Source organism: Glycine soja, chromosome 7 (assembly GCF_004193775.1).
Source record: "Glycine soja cultivar W05 chromosome 7, ASM419377v2, whole genome shotgun sequence".
Classification (NCBI taxonomy): Eukaryota; Viridiplantae; Streptophyta; class Magnoliopsida; order Fabales; family Fabaceae; genus Glycine; species Glycine soja.
The window spans coordinates 5111989-5139380 of NC_041008.1; the positions used below are offsets into that span (position 1 = coordinate 5111989).

Sequence of the window (27392 nt, forward strand, 5' to 3'; positions counted from 1 at the left end):
TATTGTTAAAACTGAGGGAAGTGTTTGAAGGTTAAGTCAATCCCACTATATAGTTTGACTTTAACTAAGTGCTCTTGCTTTTCCTAAATGGACAGCAGGGATTGGCTGTGACTCCAAAAAGACCTTATACACTTGGTGACACCACTGGACCTGTACTTGCACTTCCTTTTTCCAATTTTTTAACCTAACAAAAGCAAATACCAAAATAAAGTACTCTATTATAGCTACTATCATTTACATCTATTATCATATCATCTAAATACGAATCCCACCATTGTTATATTATTTTAAATTCATAAAAACATTAATTTAATTTTTTGATGAATTTAGGGTATCTTTCATAGAATATCTGGATTGAAGTGTTCCTCTATAGTTAAGAGCGCGTCAATCTGAAGTCACTCGTTTTATTATATATATTTTTTGTCGTTTTTCGCATTTGAATGTGAGTTTAACCGTTTGCTTGCGTTTTGAAAGCCAATTCAAACACGCATTCTGTCGCCCAGTTAAAAAACTTATTATTTAAAATACTAATATTTATTTAAAAGGTTGATTTTTACTATAATAACAAATATTTTTTGTATAAATACAAATATAAAAATTAATTTGAATGATAAAATTATCTATTAAAATGATGATATATACACGATGTGATCGAGGATCCCTTCTGTCTGAAGCTTATTTAAAGAGGCAATAATGGGGCAAAGGGAAGGTCATTTGGGAACATGAGATAGATAAAATAATAACATCCACTCATAATATGCTTAATGTTTAGATATTGATGTGTGCTAAGCATAGTTGAACAAAAACAATTAAAATATAACATTGTCGGTGGATTCATGGATTTTTGATGTAAAGCCAAGCTAAGCTAAGGTTGACACTTTTTTACACCAACTTTTCTCTCTCTCTCTGTGTACAGCCTAAGCTTAAGCTTATCCCTCCCCACTTGTTGCCTCTGCCGTATGTTATAGCCAAAAGGGTGTGTGAGAGAGAGAAACATAAACACAACCAACCATCAAGGGAAGTTAGAGAGAGAGTTGAGTTGTGTTGAGAGAGATAGAGAGATAGAGGAGAAGATGAACGGTGGTGAATCTTACGGTGCTATTGAGACACAATACATAAGGAGGCATCACAAACATGAACCAAGGGAAAACCAGTGCACCTCTGCACTTGTTAAACACATAAGAGCTCCTGTTCACCTTGTTAGTTTGTTTTTCCATCTTAAACTTTTTTGACCAATATCATGGTTTTTTGTTTTGTTTTTCTTCTGAATTGGGTGTGTCTGGTGGGTGGGTCTGATTTGTGTGGTGTGGTGGGAGGAAGTTTTTTACTTTTTTGTTCTTTGGAGATCTGTGAGGCTATGCTTGTTTTGTGGTGTCTTCTTTGAGTTTCCAATTTTGTATAGTTATCTGGGTGTGTGACTGACTATTAGCATTTCTCTCTTTTTTTTTGTCTCTTTCTTGGGGATGGGTGGTTAACTGGTTATTCTAGAATTTTGGTTCTGTCAGGGTGTTGCAAAAGTTGGATTTTTCAGCTCATTAGATGCTGTTTTTTGTTGAGTTTTGGCAATATTTTAAAAATCGGGGTTGCGATTGCAGTTTCGTCATCATTATTGCTATTGCAGGCAATTATGGACAAATATGACTGATGCGGTCACAATTGCTGTCATGATGCACAAAAACAATGATGTTACGGCCGAAATTGCGGTTTTTTAAAAGCCGTGTGTTTTGGTGATGAAATCAGTTTTGAGGGAAACATAGTTACATAATTGAAGTTTTTCTTTTGTGTGTGTGGATTTGTTTGTCAAATTTTACAAAAGTTGAATTTTTCAGCTCATGAGGTGCGAGTTTTTTGTTGGGTTTTGGCAAGATTTTAAATTGCATTCGCCGCTGCGACAGCATCACCATCCTTGCTGTTGTGGAAAATTGTGGAGAAATATGATTGATGCAGCCGCAAGTGATGCAGTTGCAGTGACATCAAAAACTTTGTTGCTGTGGTATCGGCCTCAATTGCAGTTACGAAGCAGTTGTGCTGACATCATCAATTGCTGTGACTACAAAACATTGATTCTGGTTATCGGCCACAATTTCAGTTGTGATGCAGTTCAATGACTCCAAAAACGATGATGTTGTTGGCTGTTTCCTTGTTTTTTAGTGTGTGGATTTGTCTGTCAAATTTTGCGTTTCAATTCTTTTGGCTATAGAGCTTGAGTGGAAAAGAAGGAAATCTGAAAATTTTACGGCTGGATTTTGGATGCAATACATTTTGCTTAGAAGCTGATGAGAGTCCTTCACTCATTTGAGTTTCTCATCTCTATAATGCCCTTTAATTGTTTTTTCCTTGCAGACTTGTTTTTAGTAGACCAAGTAATATGTAACATTCTTAACTTTTACAAAATTATCTTCCAATTTTATTCTTTTTAGGGGACTTTCTATTGGAATTTAGTGAAATTGAAGAAATAAGTATATGTGATGGTGTGGTTTGTTATTTTGTGGATTTTGTAGATGTAAAGGAAAGAATGATTATTGTTTGATGTGGTTTGGTTATTTCCCTTCTCAGGTGTGGTCGCTGGTGAGAAGATTTGATCAACCTCAGAAATATAAACCATTTGTTAGCAGGTGTATCATGCAAGGGGATCTTGGCATCGGAAGTGTTCGAGAAGTGAATGTTAAATCTGGCCTTCCTGCCACAACAAGTACTGAGAGGTTGGAACAACTGGATGATGAGGAACACATTCTCGGCATCAGGATTGTTGGAGGTGACCATAGGCTGAGGGTATGATACTTTGTTGTTCCTTATTCGGTTTTATTTTTCTATAATTAGATTTTGAAAACCAAATATTGCTCTTTTCTACGAGGTCACAATATTGTATTTGTATATATAAAATGTGAGTGTTGAGTTATTAACTGAAAGCATTCTTATCTGTACAAACGGAAAACAAATTGTAATCTAATAATACTACTGCCTTTTGGAAAGCCTATCATGAGAGCTAAATATTAATGGTTAAATTTGGGGTGATAGGAAACGAAGCACGTTTGAAGATATTGTTTAGGTTGTGTTTTAGAACTTTGACAAGGATACTTCCTCTTTTGTTTTCTTGTTAAAGTTTGTTTTCCAGAAGAATGTAGGAGTACTGCATATGTTAGAAATTTGTTACAAACAATAATCTGAAATTTGTTAGAAATGTTGGAGATGGATCAAAGTATCACTTGCCTGCATATGTTATTAAATTGGTATAATTTTTGGGGATTTTACTTCTTTTTTTTATAATTACATTTGACTTTTCTATTAAAAAATATTTGACTTTTCTATTAAAAAAGTCTTTGATCAGCTCTCCCCTATCATGTATTTTATTTAGAAAAAAGTAGTAGTTTGAAAGGATTGTGGATTGCAGAGTCTACTCTTTGTTGTTGGTATTTACTCTGTTTAGTCTATAATTTGTAATGTCTTGCAACCTTGGTCTTGGTTACTCAGTTTAATTTGCATAATGATTACCTTATTTTTCAACTTCTTACAATTGTCTCTTGATTTTCCCAAATATATCATTAATTGGAGGATTATTTATTTATTTATCAAATCTTGCAAATTTATGGATAAAACATAGATACAGTACCATAAGTACCGTTGCTAGTGTTCTTTAATTAAAATCAACATTTGATTGTGGTTAGTGTGGCTGATTTTAATCATTGAGATGAAAACAAGGATTACCAAGATCAAATGCTGATTTTAATTAAGTTTGTTGATTCATTTCCTATGTTGTTATGTTGTCACTAAGAGATGTATTTTTGCTAGCTCTATCACCAGGTTTAATACTCAATCATGTTGTGGAATTTGCAGAACTATTCTTCCATAATCACCGTCCATCCAGAGGTCATCGATGGGAGACCCGGTACAATGGTGATCGAATCATTTGTGGTGGATGTGCCTGATGGGAACACCAGGGATGAAACTTGTTACTTTGTGGAGGCTTTGATCAGGTGTAACCTAAGCTCTTTAGCTGATGTCTCAGAGAGAATGGCCGTGCAAGGTCGAACCAATCCTATCAACCATTAAGCATGTCTAGGGGAGAATGAAGTTGGGTTCATACAAATTATATGATCCATTGCTCTCTGATCCTAGCTCAAGTGTGGACATTGGTTGGAGTATTCCTTCTATGTTCCCAGAAGTTTTGGAACTTTTTTCATCTGTATCATGGATACATTCCCCCTACCATCCTTCTTGCATTTTTAGCTGTGTAATCACTCTTTTGAACTGCTAAGTGTCTCTTCTTCAATATTTGTAAGATGAGATTCAGTGCCTCATGAAAGCACAAGGATGTGAGGGGGAAGTTTTTACCTGCTATATTCTTCCTGGATTTTGTGGATGGTGGTGTGTTACTATAGTTATTTGTAAATATTTTTGTTGGACCAAAGACAGTTTCTTCAGTTTTCATGTTTCATGTTTAGTAGCAACTTTTTTGCCAGATTTATGTGCTGGCACAAGGAAACTCCAAATAGTGGATACTGCCTTGTTATTTTCTTTAATAAGTAGTGTAGCTTTTGTAAGAAGTTATCTATTCCATATTCTCCTTGTTTAGGACTATGTTCAGAACACTTAATCAAAATGATTTTGTTTCTGGCTCTCGGTTGGTGTCATGCACCTTGCTGTGTGGAATTTCAGAGTTACTCTTTCTTCATGCACCTTACTTTGAGGAACTCCAAAGATACATAGTTTCTTCTTCCAAGTATTGCAAGCGCTTCCAAATTCAGTTTTTTTTTGTCGTTTTGTTGGGAAGATAAAAGGCTTAATTGTATTTTTTTACTTCCAACTTTTAAATTTCTGGTGAATTTTATTTCAAATTTTTTAACTTTGCACAATTTATTTTCAATTTTTAAGAAAATTTACTTTTTAATAAAAATAAAAATCGAGGGTAAAATTTGTAGGAAAAAAAATAAAGTTGTATAAATTTTGTGAAAAACTAAAAATGATAGTGTTAGAATTTGTCAAAAATATAAAAAAAGTAGGGAGTAAAAGTATAATTATGTTAGGAATAACAGAAGATAAAACTTATAATTTTTTTAAAAGTTTAAGGGAAAATACATCAAATTAATTTAATGAAGATAAAATTTATCAAAATCAAAAATAAAAAGTATAATTAAACCAAGATAATATGCTACTCATACGGGAAAAAAGGGTAAAAGGGTTTAAAGCAATAGGTGGATCCTTAATCCTGGTGGCTTCTCTAATCTAAAATTCAATCGTAGTGAAAAGAAAAGTTTGGAGAGTTGTGCCAATCAGAAGGATTGAATTTGCGAGTGAAGTTTTCATGGTACTTTTTTCTCTCATATATATATATATATATATATATATATATATATATATATATCACTTTCATGGTGTCCATACATGAGATAAGATTGCATTTAATACCGTGCAGTTTAACCGGATCACGTTTGTAAGTGTTGTGCCTGAACCTTGACGTTGAGGTAACAACACAAACAATCAATACTCTAGAAGGTTCGTGAGTTCAAGTAGGGAGGGGGTGGAGATATTTAAGAAGGTATTGTAATGCTCAATGTTTATGTCGGTGAAGTAACTGTGCTTAGAATAGATTGCATATAACAATTGATGTGCCTTAACTGGCCTATGTGTAGGGAGTGTAGTTATCAATGTCACAACCAACTGTTGGGGGTTGTAGTAGAAGAATATTCTAAAACTACTAGTTATGTGATTAAATTGCCAGTGGATTTTCTGGTTTTGGAGTTGTGTTACTCCATGTGAACAGCTTTGAAAATAGTAATATTAGAAAGGTTTTTGTTCCCTACACCTCCAACAAACCTAAAAGAACCCAAATATCCTGTCTCTCCCAACTAAGCTTGGCCTCCATTCAACCCTGCACTCTACTACCCTTATGTAGAAAAACAGTGCCAATGGAGTCGAGAATGAAAGAAAGCTGTAAAACTTGACTCTATTCCAGGCCTCCAAACTAGATTAATTTTGTTTATACTTATGGAATGACTTTTTTGGAACATATACCTAGCTTAGAAATGTTTCTTTTTCTTCATAAATACATTTCCAAAATAGGTATGTGCTATCCAAAAGACATCTTCAGAAGAGAAAAGGAGGTTACAAGGGGTGTACCCCTTTAAGGAAAAAGAAATGAGTAATTAAAATATACAAAGGGGAATGGGGTGTACTTATAAGCAATGGGGGATGTAAATAGTAAGTGCTAAAAATATTACTCCATGGACATGGTTAACTGCTAGTATTACTGTATAAATTGATCTATTTGTAATACAAAAACAGAAACATAATTTGTGGGATTGACGTTTCAGTTACGTGATCGATTTACATTTTGGCACATCAACATTTTATCATTGATATCACGTCTTGGTTTAATCCTTCATTTTCCTTTTTCAAGAGTCTAGTCACATCTCCTTCTAATTTTTTTCTTCTTAATCTATTGTTTGTTATATTTATTACATTATGGTACTTCAAATATTTAATTTTTGTTGTAGTTATTATGGTACTTCAATTATTCAATTGAATGAATGTTGCTTATTTTATCCCTTCATTGGCTATATGTATTCCAAATTACAAAGACAAAAGAAAGAGTAACAAAGAGTATGTCTGTTCGTCATGTGTTGATTCAGTAGATGGAGGCAAACCAGTGACAATGGAAACATTTACACCAGTGACAATCCATTATTCACACATTAACCTTAACAAGCACATGCAACTTTATTAATTTTTTCCTCTCAAACCATAAGTGATCAAGTGCTCATTTGCTCCTTTTACGTGCGTGTGTTTATTTTCTCTCATTTTTCCCCTACTAATTTCTTTCTTCCTACCACTCAAATTCACCTCAAAATGAGGTTCACGTTGATAATTGTCCTTTTTTCATTTATATAATCAACTCACTCGATTCCGCACTCAATTTTCAATGCCCTTGTTTCCGTGTACATCACTTACTAACTTGAGTGAGAGTCTGAATAACTTGTCAAACTTGTAATATTAAGTTTTTATCTTATACATGCCCTGAAAATTGCCTTCACATATATATTATTTACAAGTGCATGCTAATAAAATAGTGTTTCTGACATTGAACTTATGTGAAAGGTGGAGAAGAGGAAAGGATGTGAAGAAAAATACTATAATAGCCATAGACAAAATTTCTATGAAATAAATGATTTTTTTTTTGTCAAACTGGATTGCTAGCTACGTGACTTTGAAAAATATATTTTATACTTCAGTTTTCATTTGCTGTTGAAGCCAACAGATGCCACTCTTGTCAATGGTAAAACCTGGAAGTACAAGAACTTGTTGCAGAAGCAGCACAAGGCACATTTTGCACCACAGTTTAGTAACTTGCATGATATTTTTCTTCAGATAGCGTGCAACACCTTAAAGTGAGAGCTAAGCCACGTTGTTGGTGATGCTGGCTCCCATGTAACGTATCTATTCTAACTCCTTCATACTGTGACTTGCAAAAAAGGTAAACTATTTCAGGTGAAGATTGCCACTTGCAAAAAGGGTATTCTATGATTCCCCAAGTAACTTAGTCATTCCTTAAATTATTACAAAGTTCCCTTCATGAAGACACTCCCTCTGTTGATATACAAGACTAGAGCACAATAATAGCCTGCAGGAAAATGCTTCAGGCTTTGGCTATCTTGTTACCAACGATCATTACAGGAGCATTCTCCATTCATGAAATGGTGAAAACGACCACCATCTCTGAGGAAAATCTCGCGGTTTCGAGCCAAGGAGATGTACTTTGCTGCTGTGTGACAGTCTTGACAAATTCTTGTGTTCTTCACTACCCTGATTGGTGTTCCTCCTTTAATTTTCATCAGTCCATACGTCATAGCCAACTTCTCTGTGTGACTGAGCAGAACCTTCTCCTTCTCACTGTCATCAATGTTCTGATGCACACAATTAGTATCAGGTACATACCCCAGCTTTTTTATCTCAGAGATTAATTGATACAAGTCAAAATATATTTCTCCTTCTTCTGGATGTGATTTCCCTTCTGTGGAGAACACATGAATAGTCTGCCTAACTTGTATCCAACTCCAAACATTTGGGATTTTCACCCCCATGGCAGTCATTGACTCTTTAAGGCGCTCCACGTCCCCCCATCTCTCAAAAGTGGAATATATGTTCATCATCAACACATAGTTAGCAGAATTATATGGCTCCAACCTGAAAAGATTCCTTGCTGCAATCTCTGCTATCTTAATGTCTTTGTGAAGTCTGCAGGCTGCAAGAACAGCACCCCAAATACTAGCATCTGCCTTTTGTGGCATGGCATGGATGAAATCCAAAGCTTCATCAAGAAAACCAGCTTTTCCAAGAAGATCTACCATGCAAGAGTAGTGCTCAATTGTTGGATTAATACTGTAATCTGTCTTCATGCTGTCAAAGTACTTCCACCCATCCATAACTAAACCTGAATTCTTGCAGCCAGATAGAAGAGCTGTGAAGGTTATAGCATCAGGTCTGATACCAGTTTTGCACATGTTGTCAAATAGAGTAAATACCTCTTCCCCATGGCCATAAATAGCATATCCCATCATCATGCAATTCCAACATGGTAGTGTTTTCTCCTTAATATTCCTGAAAACCTCATGAGCTACTTTAAGTTTTCCTCCCTTACTATACATGTCAATGAGGGCTGTGGCTATATATATGTCATCCACAAACCCATGTTTCATACTGAAGCAGTGTATCTCCTCACCTTTCTTTAACAGTGATGGGCCAGCACATGCCCGAAGAAGGGTGGAAATGGTAGTAGAGTTAGGTTTTACATTTTCTTCTTGCATTTGGCTGAAAAACTGTAGGGCATCCGTGTAGTTCTCATTTTGACAACAGCCTGATATCACAGCAGTCCAGGACACCACATTAGGAGTTAATCCCAAACTCTTGATCCGATTGATCACAGCCAATGCTTCCTCACTGCAGCCACTCATCGAATAACCTGAAACCAAACTATTCCATGTCACCAAATCAGCTTTTATTCCTTCCTCCTTCATCTGGATGAGTAGTTTTTCAGCATTGTCAAACAAGCCCTTGTAGGTGTAACCAGATATCAATGAATTCCAGGCACAAATATTTTTGTTCTTTGTATGATGGAACACTACTTCAGCTTTATCTAAGCAATCATTCTTAATATACATATCCACCAAAGAAGTACAAACATAGACATCATACTCAAGCTTACTTCTCATTATGTAACCATGGATTTCTTTCCCTAAATTAAAGTAACCCAATTCAATAACTGCTTGTAGAGCACTAGTTATCGAACATGAATCTGGCGTGAAGCCTGCGCTTTGCAGGCTCCGGATATTGGTGAGAACATTTTCATATGACCCCTGAAGAAGATGGCCAGACAAAAGAGAATTCCAAGTTATAATGTCTGGCTTGATGCTGGAAGACTCCATTTCTCGGAAGAGATCCCAAGCACCATTCAAACAGCCATTGACTGCATAACTCGAAATTATTGAGTTCCATGATGCCAAGTTATGATCCTCAGTTGAATCAAAAACTGCTCTTGCTAGCTCAAGTCTATTGTTCCTAGAGTACATGCTAACTATGGAGTTGCAAATTGAAGTATTTGACACTCTTCCAAATCTTATAACATACCCATGAATCTGCTTCCCTTCATTGAGAGCTCTCAATTTTCCACATGCTTGCAGCAGCTTGACAATGGTGCCATCAGTGGCTTTGGCAGAAGCTGATTGCATTCGACGAGACAGTTCTAAGGCATCCTCCCACCTCTCACTCCTCAAGTTTGCCATAACAATTGTATTCCATAAGAAATCTTCTTGTAGTGGGGTCTCATCAAAAACTTGATTTGCCCTATCTATTCCCAAGCACTTCTCATAGAGATTGATCAATGCACAACTCAAGTGTACATCAACTTGGAAGCCTCTCTTAAGCAAACAAGCATGAACTTCCATCCCAAGCCACAACTCCATCAAAGCCAAACAAATTTTCAGAACAACAGTGAGAGCTTTACTGTCAAATTTCACTCCTTTATCATGCAATTCCTTGAAGACCTCCAGAATCTCATGTGAGTCACCTCCAAAACTTGCAAACTCCTCAAGAAAAGAGTTCCACAGAAGGTAATTCCTTGCAAAACCCACAAAGAATACCTTTGTAGCTGACTCAAAGTCTCCAAATTCCAAGTAGTTTCTCATCATGCTTCCATCCATTGTAACCAAGTTCCCTTTTTTTGGCATTTTGATCATCTGGGCATGCAATTCCCTCACGGAATTCAAAGTCCTTATCCCACCCAAAGGGTGAAAGAACGGAGAAAATTTTGGTGAGGAAAATTGAGGAGAAGAAACAAGCTGAGTTTCTGACGTTCCGAGAGAAACTGAAGAGGGTGAATGCCTTCTGGGTGGCATGTGGCCTTGTGGGTTATGAACAAAATAAGAATTAAGATGATGGAAAGGTGCTGCTAAGTTATCCATGAAGCTATGGTACTGAAAGGAGATGCAAAATGTCATGCAAGTGTTGTATGAGTAGTGATGAAATGGTAGGGACAGTTATATACTGAGAGAGCTCTAACTTGAGCTGTAACTCCAATGATCTATTTGCAAATTTGTTCTTAATCTAATAAAAGCTGAGTAATTGGTGGGGATGTTAGAAAGTTTATGAGCGTGTGGGTTGCAAGATTTTATCTGTTGATAAGGTTTATCCTATCCGTCAAACTGATTTTTTTGGCAGAGCAATGTTCCTCTTCATTCATAACAGCGTTGCTATTGGTCCATTCTAATTACTTCTGTTTATGGGGATTATTCTCCTTTTTTTTATTCCAAGAATGTAATTATGAAAGAATATGATTTTGTCGAATAAAATGCATAATATTATGCTACAATTATTTTTGTACTTCTTTAATATAATAATACAATAGAATTATGATTTTATTGTTTAATTTATTTTCACACATTAATGGAATCATAATTCAACATTAAACAATTATGTTGTACTTTTTTTAAAACAAAAAGATTTCTTTACCTATTTTTCTAGAAAAAATATAAATGTAATAATGATTCTTTTGAAAATATGTCTACAACAAAATCAACAATAAATTGTGAAAAAATGCCTACCTTGGAGGCAAGTTGGTTTGAACACGGTAGGGGTGGGAATAGGCCAGACCGATCTACAGGGACCTACGATCTAGCCTATTAAAAGGTTAGACTTAGACTTTTTTAAAAGCCTATTAAATTAAATAGACCAGACTTAAGTTTATTAAAAAACCTTATAAGCCTGATAGGGTCAGCCTATATATATGTATATATACTTATATTATTTGTTGGGTACCAATATATACTTATATTATTTTTTTGGTACAATTAATTTTTTTTTAAACTAGCAGACTTTCATTACACATTACTACTCCATAACTTTCATTCCTATAATCAAATATTCCTATAATCAAGTACGATTTTAATTACAATTTAGGTGTGAGTCATGAGCCCCTTTATATTCCTCATTATTTTTATTGACTTTCCTATCCCTGTTAACGTTTTCTTTTACTTTAACTTTCCTATTATGTTACTATCCACGAGCAAAGGAATATTAAAGATTTAATGTGATGAAGGCTTTTAAAAAGGCTATCAGGGTAGACTAGGCTTTTAAAAAAGTCAGGCTGAGTCAAAATAAAAGTCTTTTATAGGTCATAGGTCAGACTCAGACCTCAAAAATTCATCGTAGGCTAAACTTAGATCTTTTAAAGTCTGGTCTGGTCTGACCTATTCTCATCCCTAGAACTCGGGTTAGAAAGGGAAGGAAGAGGGTTGGGAAGGGAAGGAGGATATGGGGGAAGAGAAGTAGAAGGGGGCAAAAAGGTGGGGGAAAGGGAAAGAGGAAAGAAGGAAGGGTGGAGAAATTAGAAGATAAAGACTGAAGAATATTTTCACACTAAGGTAGGGGTCAATAATAATATTAGTAGGGGTCAATAGTAGTATTCCATTCAAAATAGTAGGTGTCACTCATCAAAGATGGCCTTTCTCTGCACCAACACTTTGGGTCCTCGCCAAACTGCTTACTTTGGGCCACCGAGTGGGCGGGCCTCTTGCCCAACAACGTGCATTGGCACATGGGAATTGCTTTACGCACCCAGTAAATTACTTGTACACCCAGCACTTTTTATTTTTTTTCAAAATTACCCTGACAAACTTACGAATTCATAATTTGCAAGCTTACATATTGTTAATCTGTATGAACATACAGGATTCAAATCTATGACTTTCACATTATTAACACAACACTCTAACAAACTAAGCTAATATGTCAATTATGTTATAAAATAATTAATATCACTATATATAATACTAAAATTTCTAATGTACATTTAATGCACATGTAAATTTACATAATAAATTTTATGACAATTAATTTTATTCTAATATATTTAATGAATCAAAATTAATTGTCACAAAACTTATTATGTAAATTTAGATGTGTATTAAATATAGTTAGAAATAACATATGTCTTACCAAATGGTGGTTATTAAAGGTGGGACTCTCTTGAATCTTGAACTTTCTTATTTTTTTTAAATCACTCTAATAAGGGCATTCGGTGCTCTAGTGAGAACTCTGTTATCTTTATAAGCCTTGGTCTATTCAAAAAATGTATTATATAAGAATCAAATTCAAGTTAATCAGATCTATTAGGCCTTGAATTATCTTATTTGATACTAATTCTAATGACTTTTATAGGCAATATACTAAAACTATAATTTATATTGCAAAGATAAATGCTCACTAAAGGTTATTATTATATGTTAGGAGTGATAAGTTCCTTAAATAAATTTAAAGAGGTTAAAAAATAAGATCTTTAGGATATTCATCAGGATTCTTTCTCAAATGAAGTACAAACGTTAGTTGTTAATTGTAAATATGCCAACAGTTGGTGGCATGTGTGCGGGTATGAGTTGTAAAATTTGAATGAGAATCACTTGATTTTGTAATCTTGGCCTTTTCCCCTTTCTAGGCATCAATTTCTTGTCCCTTTCTACCAACCTCACCTTTTTCCAAGTCCCATGTGCACAGTACACTCATTGAATTGAAACCACCAACCAAGAAGCATTGAAACTTGAATGACACCAGAAGAGTGAGAGAAGGAAAAATAGGTGAAGATCATGGCTGATTGGGGGCCAGTTTTTGTGTCTGTGGTGCTCTTCATCCTCTTGACTCCAGGGTTGCTGATCCAGATTCCTGGTAAAGGCAAAATGGTAGAGTTTGGCAACTTTCAGACAAGTGGAGTGTCCATATTGGTTCATTCCATCCTCTACTTTGCTCTTGTTTGTATCTTCTTGATGGCTATTGGAGTACACATGTACACTGGTTCCTGATCCCATGATATCTTTTGTATACACACACAAACACATTACTTATAATTCATTTCTTCTTGGTTTAAGTTGTGGGGTTTATTTGTTTTGCTAAAAACTAATTCTGTGCATTCATGCTTGTGAGGGAATGACAAAACATTTTATTTTTCAGCGCATCTGTCAAGTAAAACATCATGGTCTGTGGATTTCACAGGATCCGTGTTTTGTTCCAATGGTTCTGATATTTGTTACTAGGAATAGGAGTGTTACAAAAGGGTTGACACTTTACACTTCAGTGTTTGTACATGTCATTACTTATTGGCTTCTTTAATGTATTTTATGATATACTACAAGTAAGCATTTAGATGCCAGATCCTCTAATATGTCATGATAAGGTTATCATTTTTGTAAACAAAAAGATTTATAGACATTAGTTGTTAATGCTTTTAACGATCCATCAAACTGCTTGAGTAGACTTGATGCTTTAACCGAGACAACTTTCAATTCAGTTCTTGCGTTATAATGATTTTCTAATACAAGAGCAAGGTTGTCGAAATTAAGGGGCGCATGGTTATGCTATTATACCATCTTTTACGAGAAATTTGATTCCATATTCCTGGAAAATTTTGTTAAGGGAGAAAATCGTTGGTATAAGTGAGATTGATGTACTAGTTGATTTTGTACACGAAGTTAAATGTTCATATAGTTGTTAGTAACTGAAATTGTGGTAATCAAAAATCACCCCAATAGCTATCAAGCCAGTCATCATTTGGTTTCCCAAAAGGTTGATGTCTAGGTTGTCAATTGGATCCTTATTACAACTTGAACTAAATCAAACTAAAGCACTTTTAGTTGATTAACCCAAAACATATTTTTGGTGAGCCAACTTTATAAGGATTGAGGCATTATTTAGACAAATTAAACACTCTAAAATTGAGACAAAGTGGTGTCATTGAGTCCTCCTCCATTTGGGCCATGATACAACTCACAACCTTGGACTTTTTTCTTTGAAACTTGGACTTGTATTCAAATAGTATGGACAACACTTGTTGAAGAACTTTCTTGACTTTTCTTGCTCTCGTCCTTGTCATAGGTCCTCCAAGTCCTTCAAATGGATCCTTGCCCATACTCTTGGTCATGTCCTCATCACATTCCTATTTGAATTGCATAAGATTTTTCTGTCAAAATTATTTCTTTGAATATTTAATGTAGTTAAAAACATAAGATTTTCAAGTCTATTGATTAAGTTGGAATAATCTTGTGGCTTAAAAAAAAGTTAAATAATATCATATAAGTTGATTTACTTATTCATGCTCTCAAGACAGTTTGTAAACTCATTTAACAATTATATATATATATATATGAGAGAAAATTATATAAGAGTGAGATAATTAACTTTGGACCATATAACTAACCATAAAATAAGATTTAATGTCATATAATTACTTGACTTTTTGACATTTAATTTTAATCTTCTCATGAGATATGAGATATTATATATATATATATATATATATATATATATATATATATATATATATATATATATATCCTTAAAAATACATTTAATAATTCGTTGTATAAACTATATTTTTTTTTTATAAATTTAACCATTGCATTAAGCGTTCTTATTGAAGAGTTTTCAATTTCTTTAAAAATTTAAACCCATTAAATACTCAAAAATAAATTCAACTTAATATATAATATATTTTTAAAAATTATAAGTGAATATTAATCATAAAATTACTATGCTACAATTGTCTGATTTATTAAACATTTTTTTGTTAATTGATTTATCTAACATTTAGTGTATATGTTCATTGATTTAATATCAAAATATTTCATAGCTTAATTAATAAAAAGTTATATACAAATAATTGTTGAAAAGAATAACTTTGTCAATGTACATCAAATAAAAAAAAAGAGTGTAAGAGAAACAAATATAATCTATATACTTAAAATAAATAATTAAATTAAAACTAATTAAAATAAAATATATTAAAATTTAACTAAAAGCATCAGGCTTGTAGGATAACTCACTTTTAATAAAAAATATTCTTAACAATAATCACACATCACTCATGAAATTAAATTAATTTACAATGTATTGGATTAAGAAACATCTATAATCTCTTAAAAAAAAGTATCTTTAAGATTTTCTCTTAGGAAGCTACTAGAAGTTATAAAATTGTACTACACTCTCTAGACTCTAGAGTAGTACTCCCATTGTTCAACAAGTGTACCAAGTCCATGAGCATCACTCGGATGCTTCTGAGCCACACAATTGCAGACCATGAAACCTCAACTCAATCCTCATCAGCTGAAGAGTCTCATCTTCATTCTCCACGTGTCAAGCAATCATTGGCCCTGTTCCTATATCCTGAACACATCAGCACCTCCCCCCGAATAGCACCTCACCTACCAACCAACACAACAGGTTTACCCTTTTACTTTTCTCTCTCTCTCTCTCTCTCAAGAGTTTCCACTCAAACCAGATATAGATTACAATTCACAACCTCCACAACACAACAGCACAAGGAAACAAAACCAACCCTTTTGAGCTTGCACAACTCTGATGGTAGTTGCACAACTACTTCAGACTCTCTCTCTCTGAGTGCCTCACCACACAGATTCTGTGATATACCAATGGAGGCCCTCAATGCTGCTGGCTTGACCCCTCTATCTGTGCTCTCTGATAGAACAAAAACAAGAACTAAACACCCTTCTGTTTCTGCATGCAAAGTCTCAAACTTTTCCACCTCCACCAACAAGAAACAAGCATTGCTGCAAAGTTGCATATCAAAAACTTTGCATGGGGGGCTGATTCTTGCAGCTTCGGCTGTTAATGGTGGAGCTGCCACAGCCTTAACGTACGATGAGGCACTGGGACAACCTTTGAGCCTCCCTGGTACTGGGGACTTTGATGTGAATGGCTTTGTGGAGAGTGTCGCTGGCTTTGCAGCTGAGAACCCTGCAATTGTTGCCGGGGGAGTGGTTGTTTTGGCAGTGCCATTGGTTTTGTCTCAGGTTTTCAAGAAGCCTAAGGCTTGGGGTGTTGAGTCTGCTAAGAACGCGTATGCTAAACTTGGGGCTGATGGGAATGCTCAGCTGCTTGACATAAGGGCACTGGTGGAGATTAGGCAAGTGGGGTCCCCAGATGTTGGGGGTCTAAAGAAGAAAGCCGTGTCAATACCTTATAAGGGTGATGATAAGCCAGGGTTCTTGAAGAAGCTTGCATTGAAGTTTAAGGAGCCAGAGAATACCACATTGTTTATTCTTGACAAGTAAGAGTAGTACAGAACAATTTCATATATAGTTGTTTCTTTATTTGTTGTTTTAATCCATGTTGAGTGTTGGGAAAAATCCATCTCCTACATTGACCAGAGATAGTATCTGATAAGAGATTATAAAGTTGAGACACCCTTTATCTTAACGGTCAATTTTGTGAGGATGAATTAGGTCAGAAATGTAATATTAGGTTATCTCAATTTTGCTATTAATGGTGAGGGGAAGATTGAAGAATTCTCATTTACATTCAAAGGTTGTTGTGTTATTTTATAATGGATATTTGTTGTTTCTAATTGCACATTGCAAGAGAATATTCATGAACCTGATTGAGTGAACTTGTGATGGAAGCCAGATTTGATGGGAACTCTGAACTGGTTGCAGAGTTGGTTACCATTAATGGATTTAAAGCAGCTTATGCAATTAAGGATGGTGCAGAAGGACCGCGAGGATGGAAGGTATTTCCTCTCCCCTTCCATTTTTCTAATCATATTTCTAATATTTGCATTTTAAATACCAACTTTTTTTTCCTATTGATTACTATACTGACATTGGCTGGAATTCTGCAGAGTAGTGGTCTTCCTTGGATAGCACCACGGAAAACATTGAGTTTGGACAATCTGACAGATGCTATATCTGAAGCAATAGGAGTAAGTATCTGGGATTTGTCTAATTGCATTTCTTATTTCAATGCTGATGCACTTGCAAACTACTACTATTGCTTTTCAGATTATAAAATAGTAGGCATTTTCGTTCTGTTAAATTTAAATGTTTGCCCTCTCAAATTGAGAATTTTTGCTAGCAATAAAGGAAACTAACCAATCAGGAAAAATTTAGAATGAATTATTAAATGGACTTGCTCATCAGAAAAGTTAAATATGAGAATGAGATATTGTTTTTCTAAATATGGTGATTGATCCATTTACACATGCTTGCTTTTAACACAAACAGATTTTATTTATGATCTTGTTTGAGCATTTCTATGTCTTTCTAATTAATGGAGGTTTGTTGAAGGATACCTCTGATGGTGTGGCAGTTACTCTTGGGATTGCTGCAGCTGCTGCTGGACTTAGTATATTAGCTTTTTCTGAGGTTAATCTGATGAGTTATTACTTACACTTACTCCCTTCTTCTGAAAAAGCAATAATCCATTATGATGTGACTCCACTGACATAAATTTCTTGTTCATGGTGTTTTTTCTGTTTGTAGATAGAATCAATCCTCCAAGTTGTAGGATCAGCTGCGCTCATTCAGTTTGCAAGCAAGAAGCTTTTGTTTGCTGAGGTAGGCATGTTTTTCAAAGCAAGATGCATGGTTTTTCCATTTTTGTTGTTTATTATCATCAATTTCTTGAATAATTCTCCTTTGCCTCTAGTCGGCAACCATCCTCTTGTTGCATGTCCATGCTTTAATTTTACAATATGCCCTTCTGTTGAGTTTATTGAGACATTATATAAAAATCAAACATCAAACATCAGATATTTCTCTTCAAGGAATGGAGGATATGTTCGTTTCTTTTTTTAATGATGTCATCAAAATGTAGAGAGATATGCTCATGAATCAAATTAGTTACATCAATCAGAGAAGAGCCATTTTAGTGTTTGTAACTATATGTAAGAGAGTGTTAGGTTCACCAAGAGAACCTCCTTGCATGGAGACAAGGATATTTATAACATGATATTGGGGAGCTGCTACGCAAGCACCACGTGCCGATAAAGGACAAAGGATAACGGAACACATGATAACAGAACCGCACTACAGAAATGCACTACTTCTAACATGCAATACTACCCCTAGGACTAGGTCCCTAACAGAATTGTTCCCTCAGCACTAAGCTTTAACAGAATACACTAACAAACACAATCCTCTATCTTCCTCTTCCTATCAGAGAGGGAGAAAGAGAGAGCAAGAGCAAGGGCCAAGGTACATTTGAGGTTGAGAAACCAGTCTCCCTCTATTGCTGAAAGACGAATGTATGAGGGTTTTTCCATTCAGTCCAACAATTTTAACCTGTTAGTTTGTGATCCCAGATGTGATTGTGAGTCCAACATTATAAGCATGGGATCATAGTGTGGGGTTTACAAGGGCTTGGAATCTCCAATTGTAACAGTTAACTTTTGTAGTGTGATTCTCCCAAGAATCTTATCAATTGGTGTTAGAGTTTTCCACCATGTCTTCTATTTACAAACTAGCATTGCTTGGGACTAGTCAAAGGACAACTGCATAGCCATAGCTAGCCCGTGTGGGCATCAATGTTAGGATCCAATTTCAAGTTATGGGACTTGAGTACCACATAGGAAGTGTGAGGTTTATAAGGCCCGGGGTACTCCCAATTGCAATGGCTAGCTTTTATGATGTGGCTCTCCCAAGTTATCAAATTATTGTTACTTTTAAGTTTTGTTAGTACTGTAATTTGGATTTTTGGTGATGGAAATGGGATAGATGTTTGAATATTCTGTTATTCCAATGAATTTCTGATAATTGATTTTTGGTGATGGAAATGGGATAGATGTTTGAATATTCTGTTACTCCAATGGATGTATGATGATTGTCAACTATGTTGATTGCTATTAACAGATGGTTTTCCATAGGTCATGTGAGTCAAGATTCCCATGTTCAAAAACCAATCTTAGTGAAGAACATTTTCTCTCTTTAACGCATTAGTTTTGAGAATTGTTGCTAGAGCATGCAAAGCTATAGCCTGTAGTATTGTCCTTTTGGGTAATTTTCATTTCACATAACATAGTTGTATTCTATGAACATCCTCCAAAGTGGGTAGTGATGACTAAAGAAGTTAGAATATAAAGTAAAATACACTTTTCTCCCTTGAGAGATTCTTAAATTACATCCTTCCCCTCTTTATTTAAAAAATTGCTCCTCTTTTTCCTGAGATATCAGTATGAGTCACACTTTAGTCTATTTAATGTGAACTAGTCTATTAATAGTTGTGAGAAACTATGAACGAACTTCTTATGAGTACTTTTCTTTTTTCTTTAACTTTGAAGGTCACTTATAATTAATTCTGAACATTGTATTATCAATATTTGGACTTTAATAAATGTAATGATATTTTCAATTCTCTTACTATCAGCTTTGAAACTTCATTTGGAATCATTATCCATCTTCTAAAGTCTCAAAGTTCATAGCAAGAATTCAAAAGGAGTTGCTGATAATGTTGAAAGTCACAAGAGAAAAAATTAACCCTAAGATATTTGTTTATATTAAAATAAGAGGGGTAGGGCGGTGTAGTTTAAACCTCTCTTGTGGGAGGGGAGTATGATATACTCTAGAATAAATTATTAGGTTAGTTGCACACTCAAGAATTTTTACAATATGGCTTTTTTTGACAACCGAGGCTGACTGTTGCATGACAATTAACCCAGTCTCATTGGTCATCATGCCCTTTGTTCTGGTTTATTGTCATTTATATGGGTAAAGTCTCAAGCTCACATTATTTTTTTATATATATTAATTTCAATTTATTTGATGGCAGGACCGAAAGCAAACCGTGAAACAACTTGATGAGTTCTTGAACACCAAGGTTGCCCCTAAAGAACTTGTTGATGAAATAAAGGTACTTAATATTTTTCTTGATCTAAATTAGATGTAATTGTGATATGATGCATTTTGGAGCATATATTTTAAATTTTAATTGAGAGATATTATATCTGTTTCTGAAAATTTACCTCATGATTTGTGAACTTTTTTATCACTCTTTCTCTGACCCTTTTCTCTTTGAATGAAATTGCTGGGAACACTAGGATATTGGAAAGGCTCTTCTACCATCCTCTACCAATAATAAGGCTCTTCCTGCTCCAGAAGAGAAAAGTTCAGAGCTTGCTACAGCTGATAGCACTGTACAGAATGCAGTAGCTACTCCCGAGCCCAAAGCGGATGCAGTAGCTCCTGAAGTAAACTCAGTGCCCAAAACTGAAGTGAAGGCAGAAGAATCACTTCCTGCACAACCAAGGCCACTTTCACCATACCCATATGTAATGTCTTAATTTCCTTTCTCTATGATTTTTTCACTTTTGGTGCTGATTAGTCATGCTTGTGGTGTGGCCAATTTTCTTGGAACTTTTCTTTCCATATATATTCTTCTTTAAGAAATGCTAGTAACATATTTTCCATAACACTCTTTTAAACACATTATTAATGGTTGAAATTTGTTGGAAATCACAAAATTATTTGGTGGGTTTCACTTCTTATTTAACGAGTTTCACTCGTAATTTGTAGTTTCTTATACATTTTACTCAATAATATAGAGTTTGATAGAAGTAGTGTATTCAAGAGTGTGTGGTTAGCAGTAGCACTCGTATTTTTCTTCCAGTGTCATTATGATTCCATTTAATAGAATCTCTTTAATCAATATCAAATGTCACAGTGCATTTTGTAATCACAAATAAACCTCATTTGTGAGGTTCTTCTGCCCAAGAAAAGACTGAAATATTGAATGAAGTTTGGGAAGAATGTGAAGTTGCATGTGAGAGGAAACATTATATTTCATAATTTTTAAAAAAATTAATAAATGGATGTTTAATTTATGAAGACTATATTCTGTGTTTATACTGCATGTTCCTGATATTTCTTCTTTCCTTTTTTCTTTTATGTTCTTTTCTTGAATTGCAGTATCCAGATTTCAAGCCTCCAACATCTCCTACCCCTTCACAGCCCTAGACCTTCACTTCTTTTAATCTTGAACATAATTCCATAGAAGGCAAATCAATTGTCCAAATATCCAGCATGTATCAAGAGGTGTACAATACTACAATCTATAATCCTATCAGAAAAAGTCATGCATCTTAATTTGCAGATAAGATCCGTGACATAAGTTGTATAATTTTAAAGTTTGTTATGATTATCCATCCACTTGTGCTACTGGGTACACTTTTTGTAATTGATGGATGTGTTGTAGAGGTAGGTGTCAAGTTAACATTGTAGTTATTTTAACATTTAGTATAACATTCAATCTTTCAGTTTTGGAGTAAGCAAATAAGGTTTATGTATGAAATTCTGCTTTGTATTGATTCATCAACTCAGATTGACTTTGCAATTGTGAAATATAATAGCTTATGCCAGGCTTGTTTAGCCCCCGGAAAACAAAATGAAAAGAAAAGAGCTGATGTTAGACTTTTTCTGAAAATATCAATATAAGATGGATTTTTTTTTGGGTGAATAGATGGATTTAATATAAATACACTGATAGTGTGAAAACTTTCCACACTGTTAATCAATTATGAATCAGTTTAGGTGTAAATTTTAAAGCAACTATTATAAAAGTTTAATAGTTAATAATCATGACAATCCAAAATTGAATGAAAGTGTAAAATGTTTTGTTATTTCTTTGTTATTGTTGGAAGGTTTAGTGTTGGACAGATTTTCGTTTAAGGCAATGTCAATGGGGGCCTACACTATCTTTGTTAGGGTTGGCTAAATGCATAAATCGGATTATCTAAGTTAATAAATATTTTGTACCAAATGTCATATGGTGACCCAAAAACAAGAGCCTTGGTGGAATGAATTTATGTCTCCAAGGTTTTTCATTTTCAAAAAATAATATTATTTACATGTATTTTTTTAACCCTAACATTATTTCTCTTATATAACGAAAGAAGGAAAACACAATTTTTGCAGTAAAAAAAACGATTTTAACATGTACCTTGTTTTCCGTTAACACCTCCCCTTATGATATAAAAAAGTCAAAATAATTAAAAATATTATCCTGAAAAATAAAGAATTTAATCAAAATACAATAGTAATATAAAATATTTTTATATTATAATAATTACATTAATGTTCATATGATTTTTAATTTTTTTAGAGGTCATGTAACTTTTAATTAATTTACTGCATAAATTTGCTTACATCAATAATTTACCAAAATTAAACTAAAAAGTAAAACATTTTTTATACAAAACCAATAGTTTGGGTAAAAAAAAAATGGAGGCAAACCGCTTCATTTTGAAAATTCACAAACCAATAGTGAAAAGAGACAGAGAGGGAAAAAGAAGAAGAAAAGAAAAAGAAAATTGCAAAAAGCGAAACCGAAAACCAAATCCGAAGAGTGAAGGTTCGTTGAATCCCATGGCGAGAGTGAAGCACACGCCAGCTTCTCGCAAATCCGGTATGTCTGAAAATTCATCACTTCACTCTCATTTTTTTCACTTCACAAATGAAACCCTCATTTTCTTCGCCATGCAAATTCGCAGCTAAAAAGCAAGCGCCACGCGCATCCACTTCCACGCAGCCGCCACCACAATCCCAATCGGTAACTCATTCTCTATTTTTTTCTTCTTCTGTGTTTTGGTTTACGAAATCCCTAATTTGACCTTTCTTTTCCGAATCTGCAAAGCCTGCAACTAGAGAGAGGAGGAGAGCTCAACAAGTGGAGCCGCAGCAGGGTAAGTAGTTTCGCGAAAACCCACATTCTGAGTTTGTTTTGTTTTGTGGTTGTAATAGTTATGGTGCTTAAGTATGGTGTTTTAATGTTTTGTTATTATTTGTTAAAAAAAAAAAAAAAAGAGCCTGAGGCTCAGGGAAGGAAGAAGAGGCGCAATAGGTCGGGAACTGTGGCGCTTCGTGAGATTCGGCATTTTCAGAGGAGTTGTGAGCTTCTCATCCCGGCTGCTCCCTTTATCAGATGTGTGAGTTTTTCTGCAACCATCAACATTTTGCTCTCAAGTGAAAATTAGCTGGTTTTGTGTTTGCTTGTACTCGGAATGATAATAATAATGATAATGTAGTGTTGATTTTGGGTATGTTGCATTGCTCTTGCTTAGATTTTAGTCTAAACTTTGCCAATTTTACCACAAAAAATTCGTTATGGCTGTCTGTCTATCTTTTACTACTAATGCTTAGGGGTGTTTGGAAAACTGTTTGATTGGTGTGGAATGGAAGTTTTACATATTAGAATTCCAAAGCATAAAAGTAAAAGAGGTGTTGGATTTATGTTACATTGGATGGAATGGATATGCAAACACACACTAGTTAAATTAGGCAGTTTGGTTAGTAAGTAGATACTAGTTATATTTGCTAGACAGTTAGCAGAATTAGTTCTCTCCTTCATCATGTATTCACCACAGCTACCAATAGCTGAAACTGTAATTAAAGTTCAAAATCTGGTTTTTATAAGGACAAAACTTGGATACAGTCTTTTGGGTACTTTTGGTGATGTTATTCAACATTGAATTTTCACCTCAATAATATGCACAATAAAGGTTTGCATTAAATGTTAGTGAAGGTTACTGAGATGAAACATCAATTCTAATTGGAGAACAACTCCAAAAGCATCTAAGGAGTTGCATCTAAATTTTTCCCTTTTCATAATTCTTCATTTGCAGCTTCTCTCACTCTATTACTCTAACACTATTTGATGTAAACTTAGGCGTAAAAATGAACATCATAGTTTGGCTGCTGTTTTATTTATTCACCGATGAAAGTGCTTGAAGAAGATGCTCTGTATGGAATTATGATTTGATTTGGCTGAACTAAACCTTGTGAGAAGTTTGTTCTTGCTGTTTTGGTAATATTTTTACTTTTGGCTATAGGTCAAACAGATTACAAATCAATTCTCTACGGAGGTGTCTCGTTGGACACCTGAAGCTGTGGTAGCACTTCAAGAGGTATGCAACGTTTTCCTTGCTCATTTGAGTTATCGCTAGGGTGCTTGTTGCAAATTTGCAGTTCATCTAATTATAATGCAAACGTGGCTTGTTTCAATTTGCTCCTGGTTGAACTATTTAAATTTTCATACTTACTGTTTCTGTTGTCCACTTTTTTTGTCTGTTTATTTTTATTTGTATATTTTACATGATTATGTAATAATTGAAACTCGGTCAGATATTACCAAATCTGCATAGAGAAGAACCCATAGATTAATGAAAATTGAGATTTTAGACATTCAATATTTTAGTATAACACAATATGCATTAGGTATCTGCATTCTTAGTGAAATGAGAATATTAACTTGTCTATTTCTTAAGAGGTGTTCCACTTCCATGTGATATATGTTTTATTAGAAGGCTATATTTTTAAATTTTAATTCATATTACAATATTAATATATCAATTATGCAAAGACCTGGCAATTGTATTTCATAAATCCTTACGAATTCGATAGGCATACCTGGAATTTTTTTTCTTTCTTTAGTATATAGAGGGAAAGGTTATGGGTGTCTCCAAAAGGGAGGGGGAGTGGAAAAGGTTGCAGAGTGTATTGCAGGGTTTTAACATGTTCCCTTGCACTTTCCTTGCATGTCTCAGAGCTCTTCCAACTAAGTTATCTCCAAGGGTGATTATTAATTGAGATCAAATTCTCATTAAGAATGTTGACTGTTTTTAAACCATTTAAGAATGTGAACTTTATTTTGCTACCACTATAGTTGAGCAGCACAGCACACACACGCACTAGTGCAATGCATGCTTCTTTAGATAGCAAGTAATGCTCCTATTCTCTTATTATTCCATTCATGTAATCAATTTCAGCATACTTTTTCGGTTGAAGTTAGATAATTCATATGGTAGTTAATTCTGTTAGTTAGGTAGTTAGTTCGTTAAAGTTTGTTATAACCAACAAGCCTTATAAATAAGAGGCATGTGCATTGTTTAAGTGTAAGCTTTTGATGCCTTGTGTTTGAAAAATTAATACAAACTATTATTCTCTCTTCCTCTCTCTGGATCATCACCCTCATCATCATTAGTTCAGTTTCTCTTATACTGTGAGGTTTGTCTTGCTGCTCTAACATTTTCAACAACTTAGGCATGTTTGGAATGGAATGGGATATTATAAAATCGAATTAGAGTATGGAATGAAAAAGATTTGCCATCCCTATGTTTGGATTATTATTAATGAGGGAGGGAAGGGGAAGGTAAAGGGTTATAAGTGTAAATTTCCAATGTTATTTTAAGTAACTCGGTTTAAAAGGTAAAATTGTAAATGACGATTTTAAAATAAAACCTATTTCACTTCACCAACTCCCAAGTTTGGGGGGGTAGAGTTTAAGTGGCTCCCTCTCAATTACCTTCTCTTCCATAAATTTTTGACGCAGGGAGCACTACTCCTGACCTGACCTGCACTTTACACCTCTGCCCCTCAAAATTACCCCTCATTCAAATGGACTCGTATCTACCCCTTTAATGTGTCTCATCAGTTGCTACATTTACATCTCTGATGTTCTTTATGGATGCCTTGTACCAAGTCCTTGTCAATAGTGCTGCTGTTTTTGTGATTTTTTTTGAAAATGCTTGTTGTTGCTTTAGAATCATTTATTTATTTTCACCTGTTGTGTAATTTATAACCATATTTCTATAAAACATGACCATTCTTTTGGATTTTTATATAACCATACCTCAGGCAGCTGAGGAATATCTGGTTCACTTATTTGAAGATGGAATGCTCTGTGCAATTCATGCAAGGCGTATTACTCTTAGTAAGTTGATATAATTTTTTAAATTCTATACTTGATTTACCTTTCATCGATCATCAAATCATCCATGAATTTATCTTCCATAAATTCTATGCTGCTTTTATTTGTGTATGAATGTATTTTTTTCTTTGTTACAGAAAAATTGATTATTTTATTATGTTATTAATTAATTACATTCAAAAGAATATTCTACAGTCTGTAATCTGTATGATGGAATTTTCTTTGGGGGATGCAGTAAATTCTAGATGAAAAAACTCATGGTAGTGTAGTGGTTGTGAAAATTTGTGTATTTTTATAAAACATGTATTGTTTTAATTGACAAATGCGCTTCGAGTTCTGACTTGCCATGTCCATTCACTTCCTTCCTTTTATTGGTGTGTGTGACCATTTATAAAAAAATGCTACATCTGCTGAATTCAGAAAGTGATAAATATGCATTGTGGACTGTTTGTTACCTCTAGTCATGTAAAGGGTTGCAGAAGCCAGAAGGCAATTAAACATAGTGATCAACATATGTTAGGAATAGAAAAAAAATCATTTTTAAGTCAAGCTTCCCTTTGGTAGGGGAGCCGGTGTCATACTGTTCTTGATGGATCTCAGTAGCTAAATTTAAATGAACAGAATAGTTGAGCATACTATTATTTTGGAGGAAAATAAATGGGCAGAATGCTAAACACAACGTTGGTTTGCTAGCATAGTGGTATTTGCCAGAGATCCATAATTCCATACAAGTCTATAGATTAGCGGCACTATAGTGTAGTAGCAGAGCAGAGAGGCCCTAGACCGCTATGGAATTCAGAAAGCAGAGCAGTTTTCAATAGCAACCACAATTTTAGATTGATAATTATGATTATGCAAAGATCATTCTTGCTGTTTATTAATTGGTTTATGCTTTTCCATTGTGAATATTTGTGTTCTTTTTCAGTAACCTCACCAATATATGTTCTTTTTTTTTTCTTGTTTGTTCCCTCAGTGAAAAAGGACATTGAGTTGGCCCGGAGGCTTGGAGGAATAGGAAGGCCTTGGTGAGTGGACGATACTAGTAGAAGACCATTGGTTCTTTTGTTTGTAAAAGTTCACACAGTAGGGGGATTTCAATGAAGGGAGGCATTGGTGCTTCTGTACTCCGCACTCTAATTGCAGTGATTATTTGATATTAAATGTTAGGAACTAGACACTAACTAATGTATGCCAATGGTTATATCTCTGTAGGTGAAACAACCATTATAGAATGGTTGCTACTATAACTTTAAATTGATGAGTGAGGTAATAGTGTAACATTGTAGCAATGAAGTATTCTAAGATTATTGCCATTCATGTTGACTTTCTGTGGTAGAAGGAATTCAAGGGTCCACAAAATGTCA

The 27392-nt window shown here is 34.5% G+C and overlaps 5 protein-coding genes across 5 annotated transcripts; 4 read left to right on the plus strand and 1 right to left on the minus strand.

Moving 5' to 3' along the window:
• The first annotated feature begins 738 nt into the window (after positions 1-738).
• LOC114418321 (abscisic acid receptor PYL9-like) lies at positions 739-4619 on the plus strand. Its single transcript, XM_028383612.1, has 3 exons — positions 739-1199; positions 2557-2772; positions 3835-4619. The coding sequence occupies exons 1-3, from the start codon at positions 1074-1076 to the stop codon at positions 4048-4050; spliced, it is 558 nt and encodes a 185-aa protein (XP_028239413.1). The 5' UTR covers positions 739-1073; the 3' UTR covers positions 4051-4619.
• Positions 4620-6973: 2354 nt separating this feature from the next.
• Positions 6974-10663, minus strand: LOC114418322 (pentatricopeptide repeat-containing protein At4g01030, mitochondrial-like). Its single transcript, XM_028383613.1, has one exon. It carries the CDS (start codon positions 10488-10490, stop codon positions 7653-7655), a length of 2838 nt encoding a protein of 945 aa, XP_028239414.1. The 5' UTR covers positions 10491-10663; the 3' UTR covers positions 6974-7652.
• Positions 10664-12956: 2293 nt separating this feature from the next.
• LOC114418994 lies at positions 12957-13690 on the plus strand. Its single transcript, XM_028384567.1, has one exon. The coding sequence runs from the start codon at positions 13131-13133 to the stop codon at positions 13341-13343; it is 213 nt and encodes a 70-aa protein (XP_028240368.1). The 5' UTR covers positions 12957-13130; the 3' UTR covers positions 13344-13690.
• A 2085-nt stretch (positions 13691-15775) lies between these two features.
• On the plus strand, positions 15776-21643 carry LOC114418323 (rhodanese-like domain-containing protein 4, chloroplastic). The gene is made up of 8 exons (XM_028383614.1): positions 15776-16603; positions 16960-17062; positions 17174-17254; positions 17619-17696; positions 17814-17888; positions 20098-20178; positions 20366-20596; positions 21234-21643. The coding sequence occupies exons 1-8, from the start codon at positions 15966-15968 to the stop codon at positions 21279-21281; spliced, it is 1335 nt and encodes a 444-aa protein (XP_028239415.1). The 5' UTR covers positions 15776-15965; the 3' UTR covers positions 21282-21643.
• A 909-nt stretch (positions 21644-22552) lies between these two features.
• Positions 22553-27370, plus strand: LOC114418324 (histone H3-like centromeric protein HTR12). Its single transcript, XM_028383615.1, has 7 exons — positions 22553-22728; positions 22814-22872; positions 22957-23005; positions 23127-23248; positions 24152-24226; positions 25956-26031; positions 27002-27370. The coding sequence occupies exons 1-7, from the start codon at positions 22689-22691 to the stop codon at positions 27055-27057; spliced, it is 477 nt and encodes a 158-aa protein (XP_028239416.1). The 5' UTR covers positions 22553-22688; the 3' UTR covers positions 27058-27370.
• Positions 27371-27392: the final 22 nt, after the last annotated feature.

Bases quoted from the DNA above. Each gene is read 5' to 3' on its own strand.
- LOC114418322 (XM_028383613.1), bottom strand. From the start codon at position 10,490: ATGACATTTTGCATCTCCTTTCAGTACCATAGCTTCATGGATAACTTA.
- LOC114418324 (XM_028383615.1), top strand. From the start codon at position 22,689: ATGGCGAGAGTGAAGCACACGCCAGCTTCTCGCAAATCCG. The intron at 22,729-22,813 runs GTATGTCTGAAA...GCAAATTCGCAG, and splicing joins GCCAGCTTCTCGCAAATCCG to CTAAAAAGCAAGCGCCACGC. The intron at 22,873-22,956 runs GTAACTCATTCT...GAATCTGCAAAG, and splicing joins CGCCACCACAATCCCAATCG to CCTGCAACTAGAGAGAGGAG.
- LOC114418323 (XM_028383614.1), top strand. From the start codon at position 15,966: ATGGAGGCCCTCAATGCTGCTGGCTTGACCCCTCTATCTGTGCTCTCT. The intron at 17,063-17,173 runs GTATTTCCTCTC...GGAATTCTGCAG, and splicing joins AAGGACCGCGAGGATGGAAG to AGTAGTGGTCTTCCTTGGAT. The intron at 17,889-20,097 runs GTAGGCATGTTT...ATTTGATGGCAG, and splicing joins AGAAGCTTTTGTTTGCTGAG to GACCGAAAGCAAACCGTGAA.
- LOC114418321 (XM_028383612.1), top strand. From the start codon at position 1,074: ATGAACGGTGGTGAATCTTACGGTGCTATTGAGACACAATACATAAGG. The intron at 1,200-2,556 runs GTTAGTTTGTTT...TTCCCTTCTCAG, and splicing joins TAAGAGCTCCTGTTCACCTT to GTGTGGTCGCTGGTGAGAAG. The intron at 2,773-3,834 runs GTATGATACTTT...TGGAATTTGCAG, and splicing joins GAGGTGACCATAGGCTGAGG to AACTATTCTTCCATAATCAC.
- LOC114418994 (XM_028384567.1), top strand. From the start codon at position 13,131: ATGGCTGATTGGGGGCCAGTTTTTGTGTCTGTGGTGCTCTTCATCCTC.